Raw genomic sequence first — 20,777 nt, 5'->3', positions numbered from 1 at the left:
GCTGAAAGCCTTTATCCTCACTGTGCACATCGCCATCACCATCATCAGAAAACAGCCACAAAGTACCCGTTATCTCGTGGAGCTCAAAGGCATAAGCTGCACTCTGGCCTTCCCCTCTTCACACCCTCCTCCAAGTTGGGACCCAAGTTGGGCAGTGGTTGCTCGCTCTCAGATGCACTTACCAACTCGGAATCCCCATGGCTCCTCTCCTGCTGCTTTAAGCACCGGCAGCCTTTGCTCGCTTCAGCCCAGACCCACGTCCCGGCACTTAGACAGGGACATGGGCCCAGGTCAGGGCTGGAGGTGGGAATTACACAAGTGGGTCTTCAGTCATGGCCACGACGTAGGGCTTGACTCCTTCCGTCCATGAGCTCCCGGCCTCTTTGGGGAGCTTATATATGCTGCACCAACAGTTATGGGGTTCTAATGCTATCCAGAGATTTACTTTCAGTTGAATGGATCAAAATATGATGAATTGTCTTTATAATTAGGTAAATAAGGAGCCGAAAGATTGCTTATGTCAGCCTCCTGGGAGCTAGGAGTGGCGAGCTTTGGGTTCTGCCCTTGGTCCTGCTCTGTTTGTATTTAGATCACGGTGAATGTGGATAATGAACACATTATGTTCATTAGGATTTGTAGTTGGGAGATAGATCATATCTCAACAGATTAGACCCATAGGGAGGAATTAAAAGGGATAAATGTCAGTTTCTGCTCTTAGGTGCCCAAATCCAATAATGGACATGTTGGAATGAGGTGGGCTTAGTTAAACTGAAGCACATGAAGAAGACCTGGGCTTTTAGGCAATGCAAGCTTGGTATGAAACCAGGAGTGTGATGTGGCTACCAGTAGGCTAATGCTATCAGGTTACATTAACGGAGGCATAGTTTACAGAACAGAGGAGGGGAGTGAGACGTTTACTCTCTGAGCCATCTGACCTCACCTTGAGTATGGTGTTCAGTTCTGACAGTCATGTTTTAGTAAAGACATTTACAACCTGTAATGTCAGTGAAGGGCAATCAGAATGATGAGGTAACTTAGTGCCAGTTAATCTAAGTAAAGGTTGGAGAGATTTCGCCTGAAGAAGGAAGATTGGCTGCATTCACCATAGCTGGCAATACTTAAAGGGGTTGCTTGTGGAAGAGTGATTCAACGATCCTCTGTGCCTCTAAAGCAGTGCTGTACACAATAGAACTTTCTGTGATGATGGGAATGTTTTACATCTGTGCTGTTTAATAGCTACTAGACAGATGTGATTTTGAGCAATTAAAGTGTAGTAACTGAATTTTACATTTAATTTTAACTAATTAAAATAGCCAAATGTGGCTACCATATTGGACACTGCCACTCTAGAGGAGAAATAAAAGAATAGAATAGGGGTTGGCAAATTTTTTTTTGTAAAGGGTGAGATACTAACTATTTGGGGCTTTGCTGGCCATATGGTATCTGTGCAGCTACTCAGCTCTGCCATCACAGTGTAAGAATATAGACCATATATAAAAGAATCATCGTGTCTACGTTCCAATGAAACTTTATTGATGGAAACAAATTTGAATATGATATAGTTTTTACATGCCACAAAATAGTATTCTTCTTTTGATTTTTTTCTACTATATTAAAGGTGTAAAAACCATTGTTAGCTCACAGGTTGTACAGAAATGGGTGGCAGGCCAGATTTGGCCTGCAGGCTGTAGTTTGCTGACCCTGGCTTAGTGTGTGGGTGGAAACCTTAGGGAGTTATATGTTAGTTCAGTAAAGGAAGATGATGATTAATTAGAGGTAGCCAGGGACGGAAGGAGCATCTTCAGTAAGTGGTGAGTTTCTTGTTACTACAGGGTTCAGGTATAGGCTGGATAATGAACTATCTGGCGAGGGATGATATAGAAATGTGTCTATTTAATACAACTTGTACTAGAATTTCCCCCTAATTCTGCAGGAGTATTGAAATCAGAATGACATGTGATTGCTCTAAAAGCATACTTGCTTTTTCGAGGGAAGCGTGTTGTTTTCCCTCACTTGGTACTTACTTTCACCTCCATGCTGCAGGAACAGGGACTGTTGAGGGTGGGATGGCAGCTTCATTGCTTCAGCAATTCTGCCAAGTGTTCAGGGACCCCTGGGATGTGCCCTCCTGGGGGAGTTGGTTTGTCCATTTGTATGCAGCCCAGGAGAGGACCTAAGACGTCCACACCCTAAGAGAGGACACTCTCGTGTCTGAATACCACCTTGTTCTGTCCCTGAGTCTCCCTGGGGACATCTGGGGGACAAGGTGGGCCGGGGTTAGGAAGCTTCACCTCTAGTTAGTTCTTTCTGTGCCTGGGTCACGCCTCGTTCTGTGACCAGAGAAGGTCACTTCCAACATTCTCCCCTCCAGACAAAGGGGGAAACCATTGCTCTCTGGGGACCTCTGAGTCTCTGTCCAGAATGACCTTGAGAACCCAAGTGCAATGGACCAAGGTGTGACGCCTTGACTGTCCAGGAGCTGATCGTCCAGGCTGTGGATGGCTAGAGATTGGGTTGTTTCTATTCCTGTCAACTCTGCTTTCTTGCTTTTTCTCTTCTCCCATTTGCCTGACTTCTATCCATTTAACTTCTAATCAGCATCTCTGCCAGAATAAACAAAAATAAAAAGTAAACAGCTTTTTCCTGAAGGAGAAAATGGAAAGTGCTGGTCTGAAGTTTTAAATTTTTGTATGCCTTTATCCAAACCCCAGACTACTCTCATCGAAACAGTGTTTTCTCTACATTTTTGTGAAGCACAGGAAACTTAAAAAACTTTATTTTGGGGATTTAAAAAATTGAGATATATTTGACATACAGCATTGAGTACATTTAAGGTGTACAGCATAGAGATTTGCTACACTGATGTTGCAATATGGTTGCCACTGTAGCGTTAGCTAACACCTCTATCCCATCACATAGTTATCATTTCTTCAAGTACTGGGAACAATTAAGATCTAGTCTCTTAGCAAGTTTAATGTTTATAATACGATTTTGTTGTCTGTAATCACTGTACTGTGTTACGTCTCCAGGACTTATTTATCTGTTAGTTTTAAGTATCTACCCTTAAACAACATCCTTCCCATTCCCTCTTTTGGGGATTTTTTTTTTTTTTGGAGGGTACATGGGCCTCTCACTGTTGTGGCCTCTCCCGTTGCGGAGCACAGGCTCCGGACGCGCAGGCTCTGAGGCCACGGCTCACGGGCCCAGCCGCTCTGCAGCATGTGGGATCTTCCTGAACCAGGGCACGAACCTGTGTCCCCTGCATCGGCAGGCGGACTCTCAACCATTGCGCCACCAGGGAAGCCCTCTTTTGGGGATTTTAAAGCATACACAGACATAGACAGGAGAGTACAATCAACCCCAGGTGCCCATTACCAGCTTTGACAGTGATTGACTCCTGGCCAGTCTTGTGTCATTGATAAACTTCGCCCGCCTCCTGAGTTATTTTGGACCAAATCAGAGGAAGCTTTTGATGTGGTGCATTGACGCTAACATCTTGATTCTGTGTTTTCTGTTTCAGATAATTGCCTTTGATGAGTTAAGGACGGATTTTAAGAACCCCATCGACCAGTGCAACCCTGTTCATGCGGTAGGTGGTGGGTGCTGGTGGCCGGAAGGGTGGTGTCACCCCAGGCCACCCAGGGCCTGTGAAGGAGGGCGAGGTCTCCATGAGTAGGATGAGTGAAGCGCAGGCTCGGCCCGGGCTGCACCTCCATGCCTGGCTCGGGGCAGCTGAGGTCTCCATTTATCATGCAAAGTCAAGTATAGCAGTCCCACCACCCGGGTGGGAGAGGTCTGTGTGCTGTGGCTGCGGAGTCCTCAAGGCCCCATGTTAGTGGGTTTTGGCTACGCCCCCTTGAACAAGGAGAGAGGCTCAGGCTGGCCACCATGTCGGCAGGTGTAGGAGCATCACCATGGCTGTCCCTGCTCTGCACTTGGCCAGGTTTCTCCGAGGGAGGCTTGCAGGGGGGTTGCTGTATGCAGCTACTCACCCCATATCCTTCACCCGGGAAGCATTTATCTCGGGAGGCTCTGCAGGCCTGAAGTCAGCTTGCCTCCCCCTGGGGAACCCGATGCGGTCTGGTTGTCCGGTCCGGGTTCAGCATGTGAGAGACCTCCTGCCCCAGCACCTGCTCTTCCTAGAGTTCTGCTGCGCCATCTGGCTTGTCGGGCCGTGCCTGCTGCCCTCCCACGTGCCCTGGAATGGATGCAGAAAGAGGCCTCGACGCGGGGAGAGGAGGGAGACCTCACGTCTGTTGAGTGGGGGTGGGTGTTGGCTGTCCGCCCCTCTGCTCAGTGCAGCCCACATCCCAGAGCCAGGCACCAGCCCGCCTGTGGACAGAGCCTTTTCCAGACACTTTCCAGACCAGGACCACTGGGCCCAAAGGATGGAGCTCACGGTTCACGCGAGTCCGTCTCTCAGTCTAAGCTCGCTGGGCCTGCATTGAGTTGAACTTCCTTCCAGGCCCTGGTTTCCAGCGCCAAGGCATGCTTTTGTTTGAATAGTTCTGTTGATAGTTTGATAGTTTCAGTCAAAAGTTTTAGAGAGAACACCGGAATTTTCTAGTGTGAATATATATATATATATATATATATATATAAAAATATATATTAGTATGAATATTAACCTGGAAGGCTTATGACATCATTCTTTAGTGACAGGGATGAGAGGTCTGTTCTCCTTAACTGCAGGCCCCCTGAAGAGGGCTGTGCTCTTAGGGAGGTACCAGAAGACCAGGGGAGCAGGCTTTGGTGTCACCCTCTCTAAAGTACAGGGTTATTATTGGAGTTGCTTTTTTGCGTTTTTACTACATGCTAGGACCTATATATATGTAACCTATAATCCTCACAGCTCTGCTAGACAGGCATTATTTACCCAGTTTATAGACTCTTATCCAAGGACTCAAAGCTCATGAGCAGTGAAGTCAGGATTGGAGCCCAAGTCTGCCTGGGTTCTTACCACCTACTCTACATTGTGCCTTTAAGAGCCTGATTTTATAACCCCTTTGGCATCAAATTCTTTGATTCTATGAAAGAGAGCCTAACCCTCTCCAAGTCAACTGTGTGAAGCGGAATTTTGTGACAAGTTGGAAGAATCCCTAAGATCCACCTGAACACTTACTATATCTTATGAAACTTGTCATTATTCAAATCCACTTTGTTTCCAACTGCCAGCCTCACCACCACCAGTGATAACTTGGCTCCTGTAGGCCTGAACGCGTTGCACCTTGGGTCTCCTTTCTTTCTGGATGCTTTTGTGTTTGGCCCCAGCGTCCCACACTTGGCTCGTCAACATCGACCGGGTGCACAGAGCTGCCCTAGTCCAAGAGGGTGCTTCTGTTTGGAATGCCAGGGAGTCAAGAGCCTGCTTCCCTTCCTCCTGGTAGCTTGGGCTCAAGTTAGAAAGCAGCCCACTTAGAACACCCAGAGTTTCTTGTGTGATCTCAGGGTAAATACTAGTGAAGAAATAGTGCCCTGCCCCTCGATTCCATCATGCGAATTCAACACTGGGGTGCAGGAGGTTGGCCAAACCATGAGACGGGTTTGTGGAGCCCGTTTCCGTCTCACCTTGGCAGGTTCCTTAGTTCGGACAGAACAAAGAAAATTAGGACCCGTGTATGTCCCACTGGGAGCTTCTGTGCAAGGTCAGTGCAAGGACAGAAACTGCACACAGTAGGCGCTCAAATAACTATTTGTTGATGGAAGAATGAATGACTGAAGGGTGAGGTTGCATAGCAGAGAAGCTGGATCTCAACTCTTTATTCCTATTATTAAAAAGCCACACTTCTTCACAGATGTAGGAAACAAACTTATGGTTATCAGGGGAAGTGGGGGATGAATTGGGAGATTGGGATTGACATATACACACCACTATATATAAAATAGGTAACTAATAAGGACCTCCTGTATAGTATAGGGAACTCTACTCAGTACTCTGTAATGACCTATATGGGAAAAGAATCTTACAAAGAGTGTATATCTGTATATGTATAACTGATTCACTTTACTGTACACCCAAAACTAACACAACTTTGTAAATCAACTATACTCCAATAAAAATTAAAAAAAATAAAGCCACACTTTTAATTAGTTAATGAATTAATTAAGGAGTCTGGGTCCCAAAGGCCAGACATCTCATGGATAGACTCAAGCCCTTAAGTAAAGGACTCTTGTCTGAGATTTTTTAGAAAATCCATAGAAACCCTAAATGGAAGTGTATTAGACACATTTCCCCCAGTTTTTATGATGTTACTCCCTGGCAGGAACTTAAACGCTTTGGAAGCCCCATTTAACTCATCTTTAAGCTCTTTGGGCCCCTGTAGATCCTCTGAAGCCGCATCTCAGGCTCAGGTGGCTTGACAAAGCTGCTTCACTGCTCGGTAACTCCAGCCCTGGATGGACTTGTGTTATAAACAATTGCTGATTGGTGTGATGCTTTTTTTTTTTTAAAGAAGATGTTGGGGGTAGGAGTTTATTAATTAATTTATTTATTTTTGCTGTGTTGGGTCTTCATTTCTGTGCGAGGGCTTTCTCTAGTTGTGGCAAGCAGGGGCCGCTCTTCATCGCGGTGCACGGGCCTCTCACTATCGCGGCCTCTCTTGTTGCGGAGCACAGGCTCCAGACGCGCACAGGCTCAGTAGTTGTGGCTCATGGGCCCAGTCGCTCCGCGGCATGTGGGATCCTCCCAGACCGGGGCTCGAACCCGTGTCCCCTGCATTAGCAGGCAGATTCTCAACCACTGCACCACCGGGGAAGCCCGGTGTGATGCATTCCTAAATCAGCGTGCATGAGGCCCACTGGTTCTTTGGATTTAAGCTCTAAATATTGTCAGACCCTCTGGGTGGACCCCTCTTCCATGTGGTAGGAAGAGGAGGAATGTTTGTTTTAACTCCTAGTTTCTCATGTTAACCCTTTCCCCTTCCTTTTGCCAGCTGGGCATTTAATATCATTGTAAAGTAATGAGAAGTGTCCTTTAGAGGATCTGACTTGCTGGGGAAGGAGCTAGCGTGTGTCCTGAACCTCCGTCTTACATGCCTGTTATCTCACACCTTTTCCCACTATTCTCCATTTAGGCAGCCTCAGTGCCCAGCTCTGTTTGTGCTTGTGTGTGCACGCATGCACACACACGTGTGTTGAGGAGGATGTGGTCTGTCTTCCTAGCCATGTGGATGCTAATTTGTCCTGATGTGGGCTCTTTCCTCTGGGCTTAAAGGGTGCACAGGAATCACTATATTTATGATTTAATTAGGGAAATTGAAGTATCCCAGCCACCTGTCTTCTCCTGATCCACGAGGAATCTCATGATCACATGGACCGCAACCAAAATTGCCTCAGTAATGACGCACTGGGAGATGCCACAGCTGTGTTCAGAGTGGCTTCAGAAATCGCAGAAGTCTCTGCGGGAAAGGGGAGGCGGCACTTCGTGTGTCAGGCGAGCATCATCACCTGTGCAGCCCCGGAGCATCTTCCTTTGGCAGCGAGCCAGACTCTGGAGCTAGACTTGGGCATCTTGAAAAGTCTTAGCCCGGGGGCACTGCTGGTGTCTAATTGAGTGGGAAGATTGCTTCCTCTAAATACAGCCACTTTAGAAAAATAAAACCAATGGGCAGAGAACTTCCCCACCTCACACACTAATCAGGCACACATGCTCTTCGCGGCTTGAATGGGAAGCCCTCCCCGGGGACCCGACCGCAGCCTTTGGATTCACGAGCATGTGGTGCCCGTTCTGCGGTTTGACTGTCTTATAGGGACACAGAGGCTGCAGGAAAAAGTACAGAAACCTGTGCTGGGCTGAGAGGGAAGCTGAGCCCATGCTGTGTGCTGGGAAAGTTCAGTTAAGAGCAAATAACTATGACAAGGTAGATGGAGAAAAGCTCAAAGCTCTTTTTTTCCTTTCAATTTTATTGAAATATAACTGACATATAGCAGTGTATTTAGTTTAAGCTGTATAGCATAATGACTTGACTTACATATATTGCTTAATTGCTTAATTGGTTAACATCCATCATTTCATACAGATACAAAAGAAAAAAGAAAAAAAGTGATGAAAATTTTGGGGTTTATTCACTTAGCAGCCTTCAAATGTGCCACACAGCAGTGTTAGCTATAGTCATCACGTGGTACATTACATCCCCAGGAATTACATCTTATGACTGGAAGATTGTACCTTTTGATCACCTTTATCCAGTTCCCTCTCCAGCTCTGATTACCACAGATATGAGTTGGTTTTGTTGTTCTTGTTTTGTTTTGTTTTTAGATTCCACATGTAAGTGAGATCATACAGTATTTGTCTTTCTCTGACTTATTTCACTTAACACAGTGCCCTTGAGGTCCATCCATGTTGTTGCAAAAGGCAAGATTTACTTCTTTCTTATGGCTGAATAACATTCCATTATATATGTGTATACCACAACTGCTTTATCCATTCATTTGTCAATGGACACTTAGGTTGTTTCCATGCCTCGGCTATTGTAAAAACTGCTGTTATGAACATGGGGGTGTAGATATCTCTTCAACATAGTGATTTTGTTTCCTTTGGCTATATCCGGAAGTGGAATGATGGATCATGTGGTACTTCTATTTTTAACTTTTTGAGGAACCTCCATACTGTTTTCCACAGTGGCTGTGTCAATTCACATCCCCACCAACAGTGCACCAGGGTTCCCTTTTTTCCCACAGCCTCATCAGCACTTGTTACCTCTTTTCTTTTTGAGGCTAGTCATTCTAACAGGTGTGAGGTGATAGCTCATTGTGGGTTTAATTTGCATTTCCCTGGGGATTAGTGATATCGAGCACCTTTTCAGGTACCTGGGGGCCATCTGTATGTCTTCTTTGGAAGAATGTCTATTTTCCTCTGCCCATTTTTAATTGGATCATTTGGTGTTTTGCTGTTGAGTTGTATGAGCAGAAACTTGTTAGGGAAAGCCACTTGAGTGAGAACATGGAGGTCATGACTGGGAGGGATCTGTGGTGGGTTCTGCCTCCTCTACTAGGGGCTGAATGTGGGGCTTCTCATGTTCTTTCAGCAGAAAATCTAACCTCCCCTCTCTTTTCTTTCCCATGCATCCTGATAGAGGGAACGGCTGAGGAACATCGAGCGCATCTGCTTCCTTCTACGAAAGGTCAGTGCAAGCACCCGGTGACGGAATTTGGATGGTCACGTGGTCACGGTGGTCACACAGTGGGAGGGGCTGGTGAGGCTCAGTGCCTGCTTTGGTCCTGTCTCCCCACAGAGGCGAATGGTGGCGGGGGAGGAGGAGGTGGGAGCACGTGATCACTTCTTTGGAAACCTCCAGAGACAGGAGAAGCTAATTAAAAGGGATGGCCATCAGTCAGTGTCAGGACAGCACTGGATATTTGCAAGTGCCCTCTGGTTGGATTTAGAGGTTCTTTATCTTTGCATGATGATGGATGGCATTTACAGCTGATGTTGCCTCACAGCCTTTGTTCCTGTCTGATGCGGGGCTCAGAAACGCTCCCACCTTGGCTCAGCCAAGTTTTTACCTGGTTGTTGGGTTTCCTTTGAGGTTTCAACCTGCCACTCAGCTTTGCGGTTTGATTGACAGCATCATCAGGAGTGTCGGAGGGGTGGGAAGGGAGATGTTATTAAAGCGGGAGCCAAGCATTTAGAGTTGCTCTGAATGGCTGGGCAGTAGGTCACAGCTGCCCTCAATGCATTCAGGAAGCACACGTGTGCATGCATATTCACGTGTGCATGTGCAGCTCAAGTTTAGTATTTAGCAGGACTCTGTGGCGTAGCTGGGGTACCTCTGTGGCAGAGAGACCAGTCTGCCACGCTCCGGTAAGGAAAACGAGTACTTTTTTGCAGCAAAGTGTGGAGAACGGCAACTTGCATGTAAAACTAACAGTATCCATTGCCTTGAGCCAAAGGACATCCCCGATCTCTGTTCAGAGCAGATGCGCTACAGGTCATAGGAAAGCCACCTGTCAACCCAAAAGAAGTTTTTGAGCCTTATGTGAATAGGAGAGAAACCAAATGCCATGCCAAAAATTGATGGAAGGGAAACAATTTTGCAAGCATTTGAAATCTTTTCTATATTTCAATTAATGATACCTTTCCTTGGGAGAGAGAGCTTGATCAAGAAGTCAATGATTTTTCTAGCTTATTACTTGTCCTTTAATGTTTTCCAAGAGACTCAGTATGTCATAGTTCCACATCTTTGTCACAGTGGGGAAGTAAGCTCAGATAATGAAAGTACTAGTGATCCGAGGAATAAAAAATGATTAAGAAAATAGCACATGACATTTGGTATTAAGGGAACTTCATGAATTTGTAAATTATTTTCCCAGATAATGTCTCGGACACCAATAACCTGCTCCAGCTGTCACTTCCCTAGACTCTGGTTTGTTCTTTAAGACTGACACCCAAGTGTCTTTCACACTGCAGATTGCCCTTTTTTCCCCATTTTGAATGTACCATCCTGAATTCTCTGGCAGAGCAATAACCAGCGTCCATCACATTTGAGCTTTGCTCGTTTTTCTGTGTTGCTTGACCACTGACTCTAGCCAGACAGCAGGCAATGGCCTGTGGCTGCCTCTGCCGAGGTCCTACTTTACTGTCCTGTGCTACACGGTAAATCCTGTTACTTAACCTATTTTGTGTAAAGGAGTTTGTATCTGCTAATCCCATGGTCCTCATTTGTCCTTCCCCTCCTCCCTCTCCCCTTTGGAAACCAGGCATCTATTTTCTTTGTCTGTGAGTCTGTTTCTTCTGTTTTGTATATAGATTCATTTGTCTTATTTTTTAGATTCCACATAGAAGTGATTTCATTTAGTATTTCTTTCTCTGTCCGACTTACTCAACTAAGCATAATATTCTCCAGGTCCATCCATGTTGCTGCAAATGGCAGTATTTCATTCCTGTTTCATGGTTGAGTCATATTCCATTGTATATATACATGTACCACATCTTCTTTATCCGTTCATCTGTTGATGGATATTTGGGTTGCTTTCGTGTCTTGGCTACCGTAAATAGTGCTGCAACTAACATTGGGGTGCATGTATCTTGTGGAATTATAGTTTTGTCCGGGTATATGCCCAGGACTGGGATTGCTGGATCATATGGTAGCTCTATTTTTAGTGTTTTAAGGAACCTCCATACTGTTCTCCATAGTGGCTGCACCAGTTTACATTCCCACCAATATTGCAGGAGGGTTCCCTTTTCTCCACACCCTCTCCAGCATTTATTTTTTGTAGACTTTTTGATGATGGCCATTCTGACAGGTGTGAGGTAATAATACCTCGTTGTAGTTTTGATTTGCGTTTCTCCAGTGACATTGAGCATCTTTTCATGTGCCTATTGGCCATCTGTATGTCTTCTTTGGAGAAATGTCTATTTAGGTCTTCTGCCCATTTTTTGATTTTTTTTTTTTTGTTGTTGTAGTTATTGAGTTGTATGAGCTGTTTGTATATTTTGGAGATTAACTCCCTGTTAGTTGCATCGTTTGCACATATTTCCTCGCATTCCATAGGTTGTCTTTTTGTTTTGTTGATGGTTTCCTTTGCTGTGCAAAAGCTTTTAAGTTTGATTAGGTCCCATAATAGTCTTTTCATTTCTTCATTTCAACAGTGTCCATGACATGGCACAAAACTTATATTTACCACATGTAGTCCTTACATCATATTTGTATTTTTAAATCAAATTTAACTCTTTATTGTACTCCTTACGACACAGAAGGTCTCTAGCCTACAGTTTCCATCCCATTCCTTTCCTCTGTGTTTATGCCCTCTCCCCTCTTTGTAGTCTGTATTTTAACCTTACAAATAAGTTCTCAAGCCAGTTCTGGTTCCTTGCACTGGAAGAGTGGTGGAGGGTGGTGGTGATGTATACAGGCTTCTGCTGCTTCCTGCCTGTGCCCTGATTATCTGTGTAACCCTCAGTGTGACTCTGAAGTGGGGGTGATAAGTACAGCACCCTCCTCGTGGAGTTGTGAGAATTAAATGAGATAATACATGTGCGTCTAGCTCATCAATGCTCGGCACGTACTAAATGTTATTGTTATTATTATATGACACTTAGCTGATACCTAAAACTTCCTGTAACATCCCCGAGCACACCCGTGGTGCTGAAGGAAGCTGAGGTAATCCTCCGCTGGCGGCAGCCCCCTTAGCACCTCCTCCCATTTTCTTGGGGAACTGTCATTTGACGTTTGAGCAGAGTCACGGGGCAGGAAGGCCTGGGCCTCCTCTCTCCTGGCTCATTTTGAATGGGCTTCTGAGTTCAGATTCCCAAGCTGTGAGCACGTACTGGGGGCGGTGGAGAGGGCTGATGGACTTCGTTAGCATCACCACCTTCTGGGAACTGTACCTTCCAAGAAATTTCTTGGAGCTCATCTCCTAAACACCCCAGAATGCGATGCATCTCAGCAGCTGATTGTTGTTAAACCACCTCCTCAGCTTTCTCGGGAGAAAGGAAGGGATTTTCAAAGTGGATCCATTTTTAGCTCTGTAATTATCAGAAAATGTGTTCTCTGGGTGATTGTCTGAACTGCAGGATTCTTGTGTCGATTTGTGCTCATGATTCATTCCTTCATGGCGAGAGCCACTTGCCCCTTGTGCTGTGCTCCCCACTGGGCATGCTGTCACTCTGAGGGTCGCTGTCAAGTGCGGGTTTGGGAGCGTGGAGAGCATGGAGAGCAGACATTGGTTAGATGGCTGCTCTCGGGCACGCGAAAGGTCCTTGTCCGGAGGACACTGTCTAGGGGCCTCCTGTTGCGTCTCCAAGTTCAGGCAATGGTTAGAGGAAGTGAACTTAAGTGAGAGCCGCAGATTGGCATGAGAATAAAGAGAAACTTTCTTCATAAGCAGCTGTCCTCTAACCTTGAGGTTGGTCGTCCTGGGGGCTAAGAAATGTTCCCCTCCCTTAGGCGGAGTTAGACAGCCTGATGTCTGCGATGGTTTTGAGTTAGACGGAGCCCGCCTGAGAGGGGCGACTTAGTTGCATAGTTTGGGATGTCCCTTTGGTTTGACAAATCTGTGATTCTCCATTTCGCCCCCTGATTTCCCCAAGAGTGTGTCCAGTCTCACTGCAGGTTTTCTGACAGTGGTGGATATAAAAAGCTCTAGTGTGTGGATAATTTTCGCTCTCTTCATTGAGCAGTTGCAGTGGGACAAGAAAGAGGACGATGAGTGGGTTGGGGGTGAGGGTGAGGGTGACGGTGTTGAGTCCCTTGGGGAGGTATAACCAGTCTGGGGGCGGGGTGGCTAGGTGCTCCAAGTTTAATTCTGGAGAGAACAAGGCAGTGGTAAGGCCACGAGTGTAATCACTGATGGCCACCAATGCCCCTCCCCATTTCACGCTTCTCAGAACCACACATCTGTCTTAGGGGAGGCATCACGCTGTGAAGTGAAGCTGAATGGTGTGAACCTGGTTGCACTGCAGAAATTCCGCGATGTGCTTCTGAAAGCAGGGGCTGGGGCATCTAGGGAATGGATATGACACTTCTATAGTGTAAAGTCAGTTTGCTAAGTAGGAAGATTGCATTATTGTTCCCAATTCTTCACCCTCCCCCGTATCCAGGACTGGCTATGTAATTTGCAGGGCCCAGTTAAAAATGAAAATGTGGGGCTCCATGATGAAAGGTTATTAGGAATTTTACGAAGCTGACAGCAGAGGATTCAGCCAAAGGTGGGACCCTTCTGAGCGTGGGACCCAGGTGCATCTGCACAGGTGACATGTCCCTGAAGCCGGCCCTGCCTGTATCCATGACCTTTGCATATGATTTTGCAGTTCCTCCTGAGAGAAGCAGAGTACATTTCCCCTCCCTGCTGATGGAGGGCTCTGCCATGTGACGGGATGTGTCCACCGGAATGTGGCTGGGCTTGTGTGTACTGAGGCCTTAAGAGTTACTGGGTGTTTCTGCTCCTTTTCTTGCACTTCTGACATCATCAAGGCCAGCCCTCTGGTGCAAGGAGCATGAGAGGCAGGGGATACAGACCTGAGCCCACCTGTAGCTCAGAGCCAAGCACACTAGATCAGGTGACCCCCAGTCAACCTCTAGATGCATGAGCAAGTATAAATGATTATTGTTTTAGGGCACCGAATTTTGGAGTGATTTGTTATGCAGCATTATTATGGCAATAGCTAACTGATACTATAAGCATCTGCCACTTTTACAAGGGGGAAAATCTTTTTTTTTTTTTAAAGAGATTTTATTCTGTGCCAGAGATCAGCCATTTGCTGACTCTGCAAATTTATAAATAGACAGTTTCAAAGTCTGTTCCAATTTCTTTGACCTAGGAGGAAGCTACTAAATACATTTATGTACCAGAACCTAGAGAAAGACTCATGTCACTTTGGAGCACACAGTTTGTTGTGCATTAACTGCTGGGAGAATGGTGACGACGGTGCCTTTTCTCTAATTATTGGCACTCCCTGCCACAAGGGATTGGCTTGACTTCTGGTCTTTTTAGCCGTTAACGCAGTTCTTCCTGCAGGGCTCTGGAGGGAATGGTCTATTTTCATGGAGAGACATAATACAGGGAAAAGGGACACAAAAAGTCAGAGGCAGTTGTATGGAATGCCTTTGAGAGGCCATCCTTGACTCAGAAGTTTTCCAGATCAGAATTCTCTGTGGCTTGGGGAATTGCTAAGGCGTGACAATGCTGCTTACTTTTCCTGAGTGACTACTGTATGCCTTTGAAAGGATTAACTCTTTTAATCCTCACAACATTTCTATGAAGTAGTCATGATTAATAGCCCCACTTAAAAGATGTGTCATATTTCATAAGCTGGTAGAGCTGGGATTTGAAGGCAAGTCTGTTTGAACAGAGTCCACATTTTCAATCACCACATGAAAGGGGAAATTGTTGGTTCGCTTTGAAACATGCTCCTTAAGGACCACTACTACAGCAATATTGCTCAGCTATTTTAGAGGGAAGATACAAATACCAAAGCTACAGAGGGCTTCCGGGACCCTATAATATGCTTGGCTCACCGTCATGGGGCCAAGTGGATTCCTTTAAGGCTCTTTTCTAATTCTATTTAATTTCTTGGTGGGATGGTTCACCCCTAGAGGGAATGTTTGAAGAAAAGTAAAAATCTCCTGGAATAAAACTTGCATAGTTCAGAAACCATGTCTCACGTATAATTTATCTACAGATGCTTTCTGTGGCAAACTCCTTGTTAGTCAGAGGGAAAGATGGGACATTTTACTCACTGTGTAAATAGTGATGCTGTCACGGGGTTGCTGAACTAGAAGCCAGAGGAGGAGCCCTGTCCTCGCTTCACTCCACTCCCGAGGCTGCAGCAGGAGAATCCGAGGACTTCACAACAGCTTCCTTACGTATGGGCTCTGGCCTCTCACTCGAATCTGGGGAGCTGGTTGGCCCTATCCTCATTAGTTCTCCATTGCCATGATATTAGCGACTCAGGACAACTACGATTTATCTTTCTCATGAGTCCATGGGTCATCTGGTGGTTCCACTGATCTTGCCTGGACTTATAGGGAGAAGGGGGTGTTCTTCTGGTCTTAGCTGGGGCTCATTCAGGTGTCTGGCAGGCAGCAGACCGTAAGTTAATCTAGGATGGCCTCAGCTGGGATGGGCCATCTCATTCTCCAAAGACTAATCTAGACTTGTTCTCATGGTGTCATAGAGAAGCAAGAGAAGAAGTGGAAATACACAAGCACTTTTTCAAGCTTTGGTTTGCATCAGATCTATTAGTGTCCTATTATTGGCCGAAGTGAGTCGCATGGCCAAGCCCAGGGTCACGGTGGGAGGGACTACAGAGTTACAGGGCAAAGGGTGTGGATACAGGGAGACCATTAATGGGTACCATGAATGCCATCAATCTACCATATATTTGTAGGAGAGGGATGAGTTATCACCTTACTCCTGTTAGAATGGGGATGAGATAGCAGATGCTAGTGAGGATGTGGAGAAAAGGGATTCCTTGTGAACTGTTGGTGGGATTGTAAATTGGTACAGCCCCCTGTGAAAAACAGTATGGAGGTTCTTCAAAAAGTTAAAAATAGAACTTCCATGTGATTCAGAAATTCCACTTCTGGGTATATATCCAAAGGAAATAAAAACACTATGTTAAAAAAAAAACAAAAAAAAACACTATGTTGAAGTGATGACCTGCACCCCCATGTTCATAGCAGCTTGTTTTTTTACAATAGCAAAGACATGGAAACAACCTAAGTGTCCACTGACAGATGAATGGCTAAAGCACTTGTGATATATATATTTCAGACACAAAAAAGAAGGAAATCCTGCCATTTGTGACAACATGGCATTGTGCTAAGTGAAATAAGTCAGACAAAGACAAATGCTGTATGATCTCACTTATGTGTGGAATCTAAAAATAAAATAATAAGAATAACAAAACAAACTCATAAAAAAGAGATCAGATTTTTGGTTATCAGAGGGGGAGAGGGAATTTGAAGAAGGTGATCAGAAGGTACACACTTCCGGTTTATAAGATGATTAAGCACTAGGGATGTAAGGTACAGCATGATGACTGCAGTTAACTGGTATATGCTATATTTGAAAGTTAGGAAAGTAAATCCTAAGAGTTCTCATCGCAAGGAAAAAAACATTTTTCTTCTTCTTTTGTATCTATATGAAATGATGGATGTTAACTAAACTTATTGTGGTAGTCATTTCACAGTATATGTAAGTCAAATCATTATGCTATCTGCCTTACATTTACACAGTGCTGTATGTCAATTATATCTCAGTGAAACTGGGGGAAAAAGGCTCAGAGGTTGGAAATTTTGCAGATTTTCTCTAGGATGGTGACATAGACTCTTAGATGTGTGGGTCTACACCTCTGTGGTGGTACTTGCAACACTGCATCATTGTCTCTTTGGATGCCTGCCTCTCCCATTAGTTTGTGAGTTCCACGAAGGAGGAACCCAACGTCTTATTCATCTTTGAATTCCCAGCACATAGTGGGACATAAGGTTGATGTTCACTATATGATTAGGAGATGAAACGCTAGAACTGGAACAGACCTTGAAGGTCATCTAGCCAGATCCCTCCTTTTCAGAGGGGAAATTGAGACCAGAGGGCTAATGGTGAGGTGACACCAGAACCAGGGTGTCCTGGGCTGCTTGTGCAGCTCGGCCACCGTGTCCTTCTCAGAGACTGGGATCACTGCAGCTGAACAGAGCTCGACTCAACAGCAAGCTCTCTGGAGACAGGGACCATCCCTTCCTTGTTCACTAGTGTGTCTATAGGACCAAGCGCAGTGTCTTTCAAGGAGTAACATTTCCCCCATCCCTACCCCCTATCAGTGGCCATTTCACTGTGAGTAGCATTTACTATGCATGAATTCTGTCTTTCCTCCCTGGGTACTGATCTCAGAGGGACAGCAGTAAGCGGTCTTGAAGAGACATCTTAGTTTCCTGCCCAGGAATTGAACCTGGGTAGCCTGGGTGAAATCCTAGCTGCTAGTCAACCAGGGGCTAGAGGCTAGAAGCAAAGTTCCCTGGCTCTTGCCCTGTTTGAAAGCAAAAATGTTTCAAGGAGGCAAAAACTGCAAAAACAGTACAAAATTTATTATTAGAGACACAGCACAATAAGTGGGAGAGCACACAGAGAAGGTTTGTTTATTTCATACAGAAGCAAGGCAGAAATACACACCTGGAGAGAAGGACTTTGGGCGCCCTCTCTAATGAGAGGTGATTTAAATCACTTACGTAGGACAGTCCTTCCGGGTCTTTGTTTACCTTTGGCCAATTATCTCATTTCTTTTCCCACATCTGACCTGTTCTAAGACCCTCCCCAACATGCGTGCGCAACTTTTTGCTAAGGTGGATTCCACCGCAGAGGCCTGTAGGGATATGTCCACACTTATTATGGGGTGGTGCCTCTTCCCTTTTTCCCTTCCCCAAGGAACCTTCCTGCGCATGTGTAGACAGGGAAGTTTTCCTTGACCTCAGGAGTGGTCATCTCACCTCTTTTCTCCAGCAGAGCTCAGCTTCTGCCACCAGCTTTGTCTTTGGAGTGTCTGGGGAAAACAAAGCTTCAATTTTGCTCCGCTTAACAAACACCAGCAGTCCAGCCCAGGGGTCCATCTATCTCCTACCTCAGTACAACCCCACAGCAAGCTGGCATCTGATAGGCCTGGGAATAAGGCTGCACATCTTTATATTGTGGAGTTCCAGGCAAATATTGTGGAAAAGATAGACAGAGAAAGACCAAGCATCGTATGATATCCCTTTCATAGAGAATCTTCAAAAAATGATACAAATGAACTTATTTATAAAACAGAAACAGACTCACAGACATAAAGAGTGAACTTATGGTTACCAGGGGGGAAACGGGGAATAGATGGGGAGTTTGGAATTGACATGTACACACTGCTATATTTAAAATAGTTAACCAGGGCTTCCCTGGTGGCGCAGTGATTAAGAATCCGCCTGCCAATGCAGGGGACACAGGTTCGATCCCTGGTCCGGGAAGATCCCACATCTTCCCAGACCAGGAAGGCAACTAAACCCGTGTGCCACAACTACTGAGCCATGAGCCACAGCTACTGAGCCCGCATGCCCCAACTACTCAAGCCTGTGTGCCTAGAGCCCGTGTTCCACAACAAGAGAAGCCCGCACACTGCAACGAAGAGAAGCCCCCGCTCACCGCAACTAGAGAAAGCCCATGTGCAGCAACAAAAACTCAACACAGCCAAAAGTAAATAAATATATAAATAATTTTTTAAAAAGGTGCTTTAAAAAATAACTAAATAAAAAAAACAAAATAGATAACAAACAAGGACCAACTGTATAGCACAGGGAACTCTGCTCAATATTCTGTAATAACCTAAATGGGAAAAGAATTTGAAAAAGAATAGGTACATGTAGATGTATCACTGAATCATTTTGCTGTACACCTGAAACTAACACAACATTGTTACATAACTGTACTCCAATATAAAAGAAAAATTAAAAAAAGAAACAAAATAAGCAGTTCTCTAGTGCAAAGTGGTCTCTTTTAGGTGGATTCATGGGGGGCAGGCCCTGCTTGGGCAATATTATCATCTGCAGCAGAATTCCAAGTGTGAAGAGAGTTCCCTAAACCTTCCTCCAGTGACTACTCTACATGTCCTCCTGTCATGACAACTATACAGAAATCTTAGTTCCTTCCCATCATAAGAGGTGGTCTCCTTAGTACTGTAAGTATTCAAGGACTTTATTTTCATAATTCTGACTATCTGTGAGCAGCTCTGAAGGTCAGCCACACGTAGTAATCTGCAGTAAATCGGCATCATGAATTTGAACCCTGCATGTTTTGAGGCTAGTGGCATGAACGAGCCTAGTCAGCTGCCTAGCACCCTCATCTTAACACGCTTCGTTGTTCTCCACTCATTATTGTACATCCAGGAGTTCTCATCAATAGCTCAGAGAGAGCACTTAGAATTTTCTGTGAAACTTTGCTGCCTTTATTGTGAAAAATCATATGCTAGGATAGTGTCAGGAAGTGGCGAACGGTAGAGTTCACTGTTCTGTTGTGTTTGTCATTAGTGGCACTGGTGGTTTCTAATCGTTACGCATCTCAAAATCCCCCATGGAGATTTTCCAGCATACATCTGCTTAAGAAACACTTCCAGAAATTCTGCTCTAGTAGGGAGGGTCCAGTATTTAGAAAATGCCCATATGTGCTTCTCATGGGTGGCCAAGGTGGGGGAACACTGTGGGAAATATCTGGTGAGCTGGGTAGTTGGTGAATGTGCTGGTGATTCATAAGCAGCTCCCCAAAAGACTCCCCAGGATCTGGAGAATTGAGTCTGCTGAGGGAGAGGGGAAAGGGAGAAGAGCTTCAACCCATAGAGGCTGGCAGTGGGCGGGAAATACGGCCAGCTGCCGACTCCTTTGTGGATTGCCCAGGAGTGCTGAGCCCTGGGCTTGAGGAACGTCTCCCCAGCCTGCTCCGTCCTGGCTGTGTGTGGAGGGAGCATCTTCCTGACTCATGGCATGACGGAAGCTTGTGCCGGTCAGCTTCACAAAGGAAATCCAGAGGCCCTTGTAGTGGCAGAGGAAGAAATCCTGAAACCATGATTGACCTTAGGGTGCATCATTGAGAGTGGTCCCCCAGTTTGACTCTGCCTCACATCATATCTGGACAGGTTATTAAAAATACAGATTCATAGGACTTCCCTAGTGGCACAGTGGTTAAGAATCTGCCTGCCAATGCAGGGGACACGGGTTTGAGCCCTGGTCCGGGAAGATCCCACATGCCACGGAGCAACTACAACCATGCGCCACAACTACTGAGCCTGCGCTCTAGAGCCCGTGAACCACAACTACTGAGCCCACTGGCCACAACTGCTGAAGCCCGTGTGCCTAGAGCCTGAGCTCTGCAACAAGAGAAGCCACCACAATGAGAAGCCCACACACCACAACGAAGAGTAGCCCCCGCTCGCTGCAACTAGAGAAAGCCCATGCACAGCAACGAAGACCCAACGCAGCCAAAAATAAATAAATAAATAAATTAGTTAAAAAACAAACAAACAAAAAAAACCAACTTAAAAAAAAAATACAGATTCATGAATGCCCACCCCCTGTGATGCTTAATTTTATATGTCAAATTGGCTGGGCCATGGTGCCCAGGTATGTGGTTGGACATTATTCTAGGTGTTTCTTTGAGGGTATTTTTTGGATGCGATTAATGTTTAAATTGGTGGACTTTGAATAAAGCAGATTACCCTCCATAAGGTGGGTGGGCCTCATCCAATCAGTTGAAGGTCTCGATGGAACAAAGACAGACCTCCCCAAATAAGAGGGAATTCTGCAGGAAATGGCCTTCAGACTTCA

At 45.5% G+C, this 20,777-nt stretch overlaps 1 protein-coding gene across 4 annotated transcripts in view; it reads left to right on the top strand.

Moving 5' to 3' along the window:
- CNIH3 (cornichon family AMPA receptor auxiliary protein 3) overlaps positions 1-20,777 on the top strand; it is a 281,351-nt gene that overhangs the window by 204,287 nt on the left and 56,287 nt on the right. For all 4 annotated transcript variants that reach the window (XM_067729649.1, XM_067729647.1, XM_067729648.1 and 1 more), the window contains 2 exons: positions 3,521-3,589; positions 9,075-9,122. In XM_067729649.1, coding sequence (XP_067585750.1) covers positions 3,521-3,589; positions 9,075-9,122 — 117 coding nt within the window. The remainder of the gene's footprint in view (positions 1-3,520; positions 3,590-9,074; positions 9,123-20,777) is intronic.

The sequence above is a fragment of the Pseudorca crassidens genome, chromosome 2 (assembly GCF_039906515.1).
Source record: "Pseudorca crassidens isolate mPseCra1 chromosome 2, mPseCra1.hap1, whole genome shotgun sequence".
In the NCBI taxonomy this organism is placed as follows: Eukaryota; Metazoa; Chordata; class Mammalia; order Artiodactyla; family Delphinidae; genus Pseudorca; species Pseudorca crassidens.
Note: the sequence above shows the minus strand (reverse complement) of the source record. Positions and strands in the feature narration are given on the sequence as shown.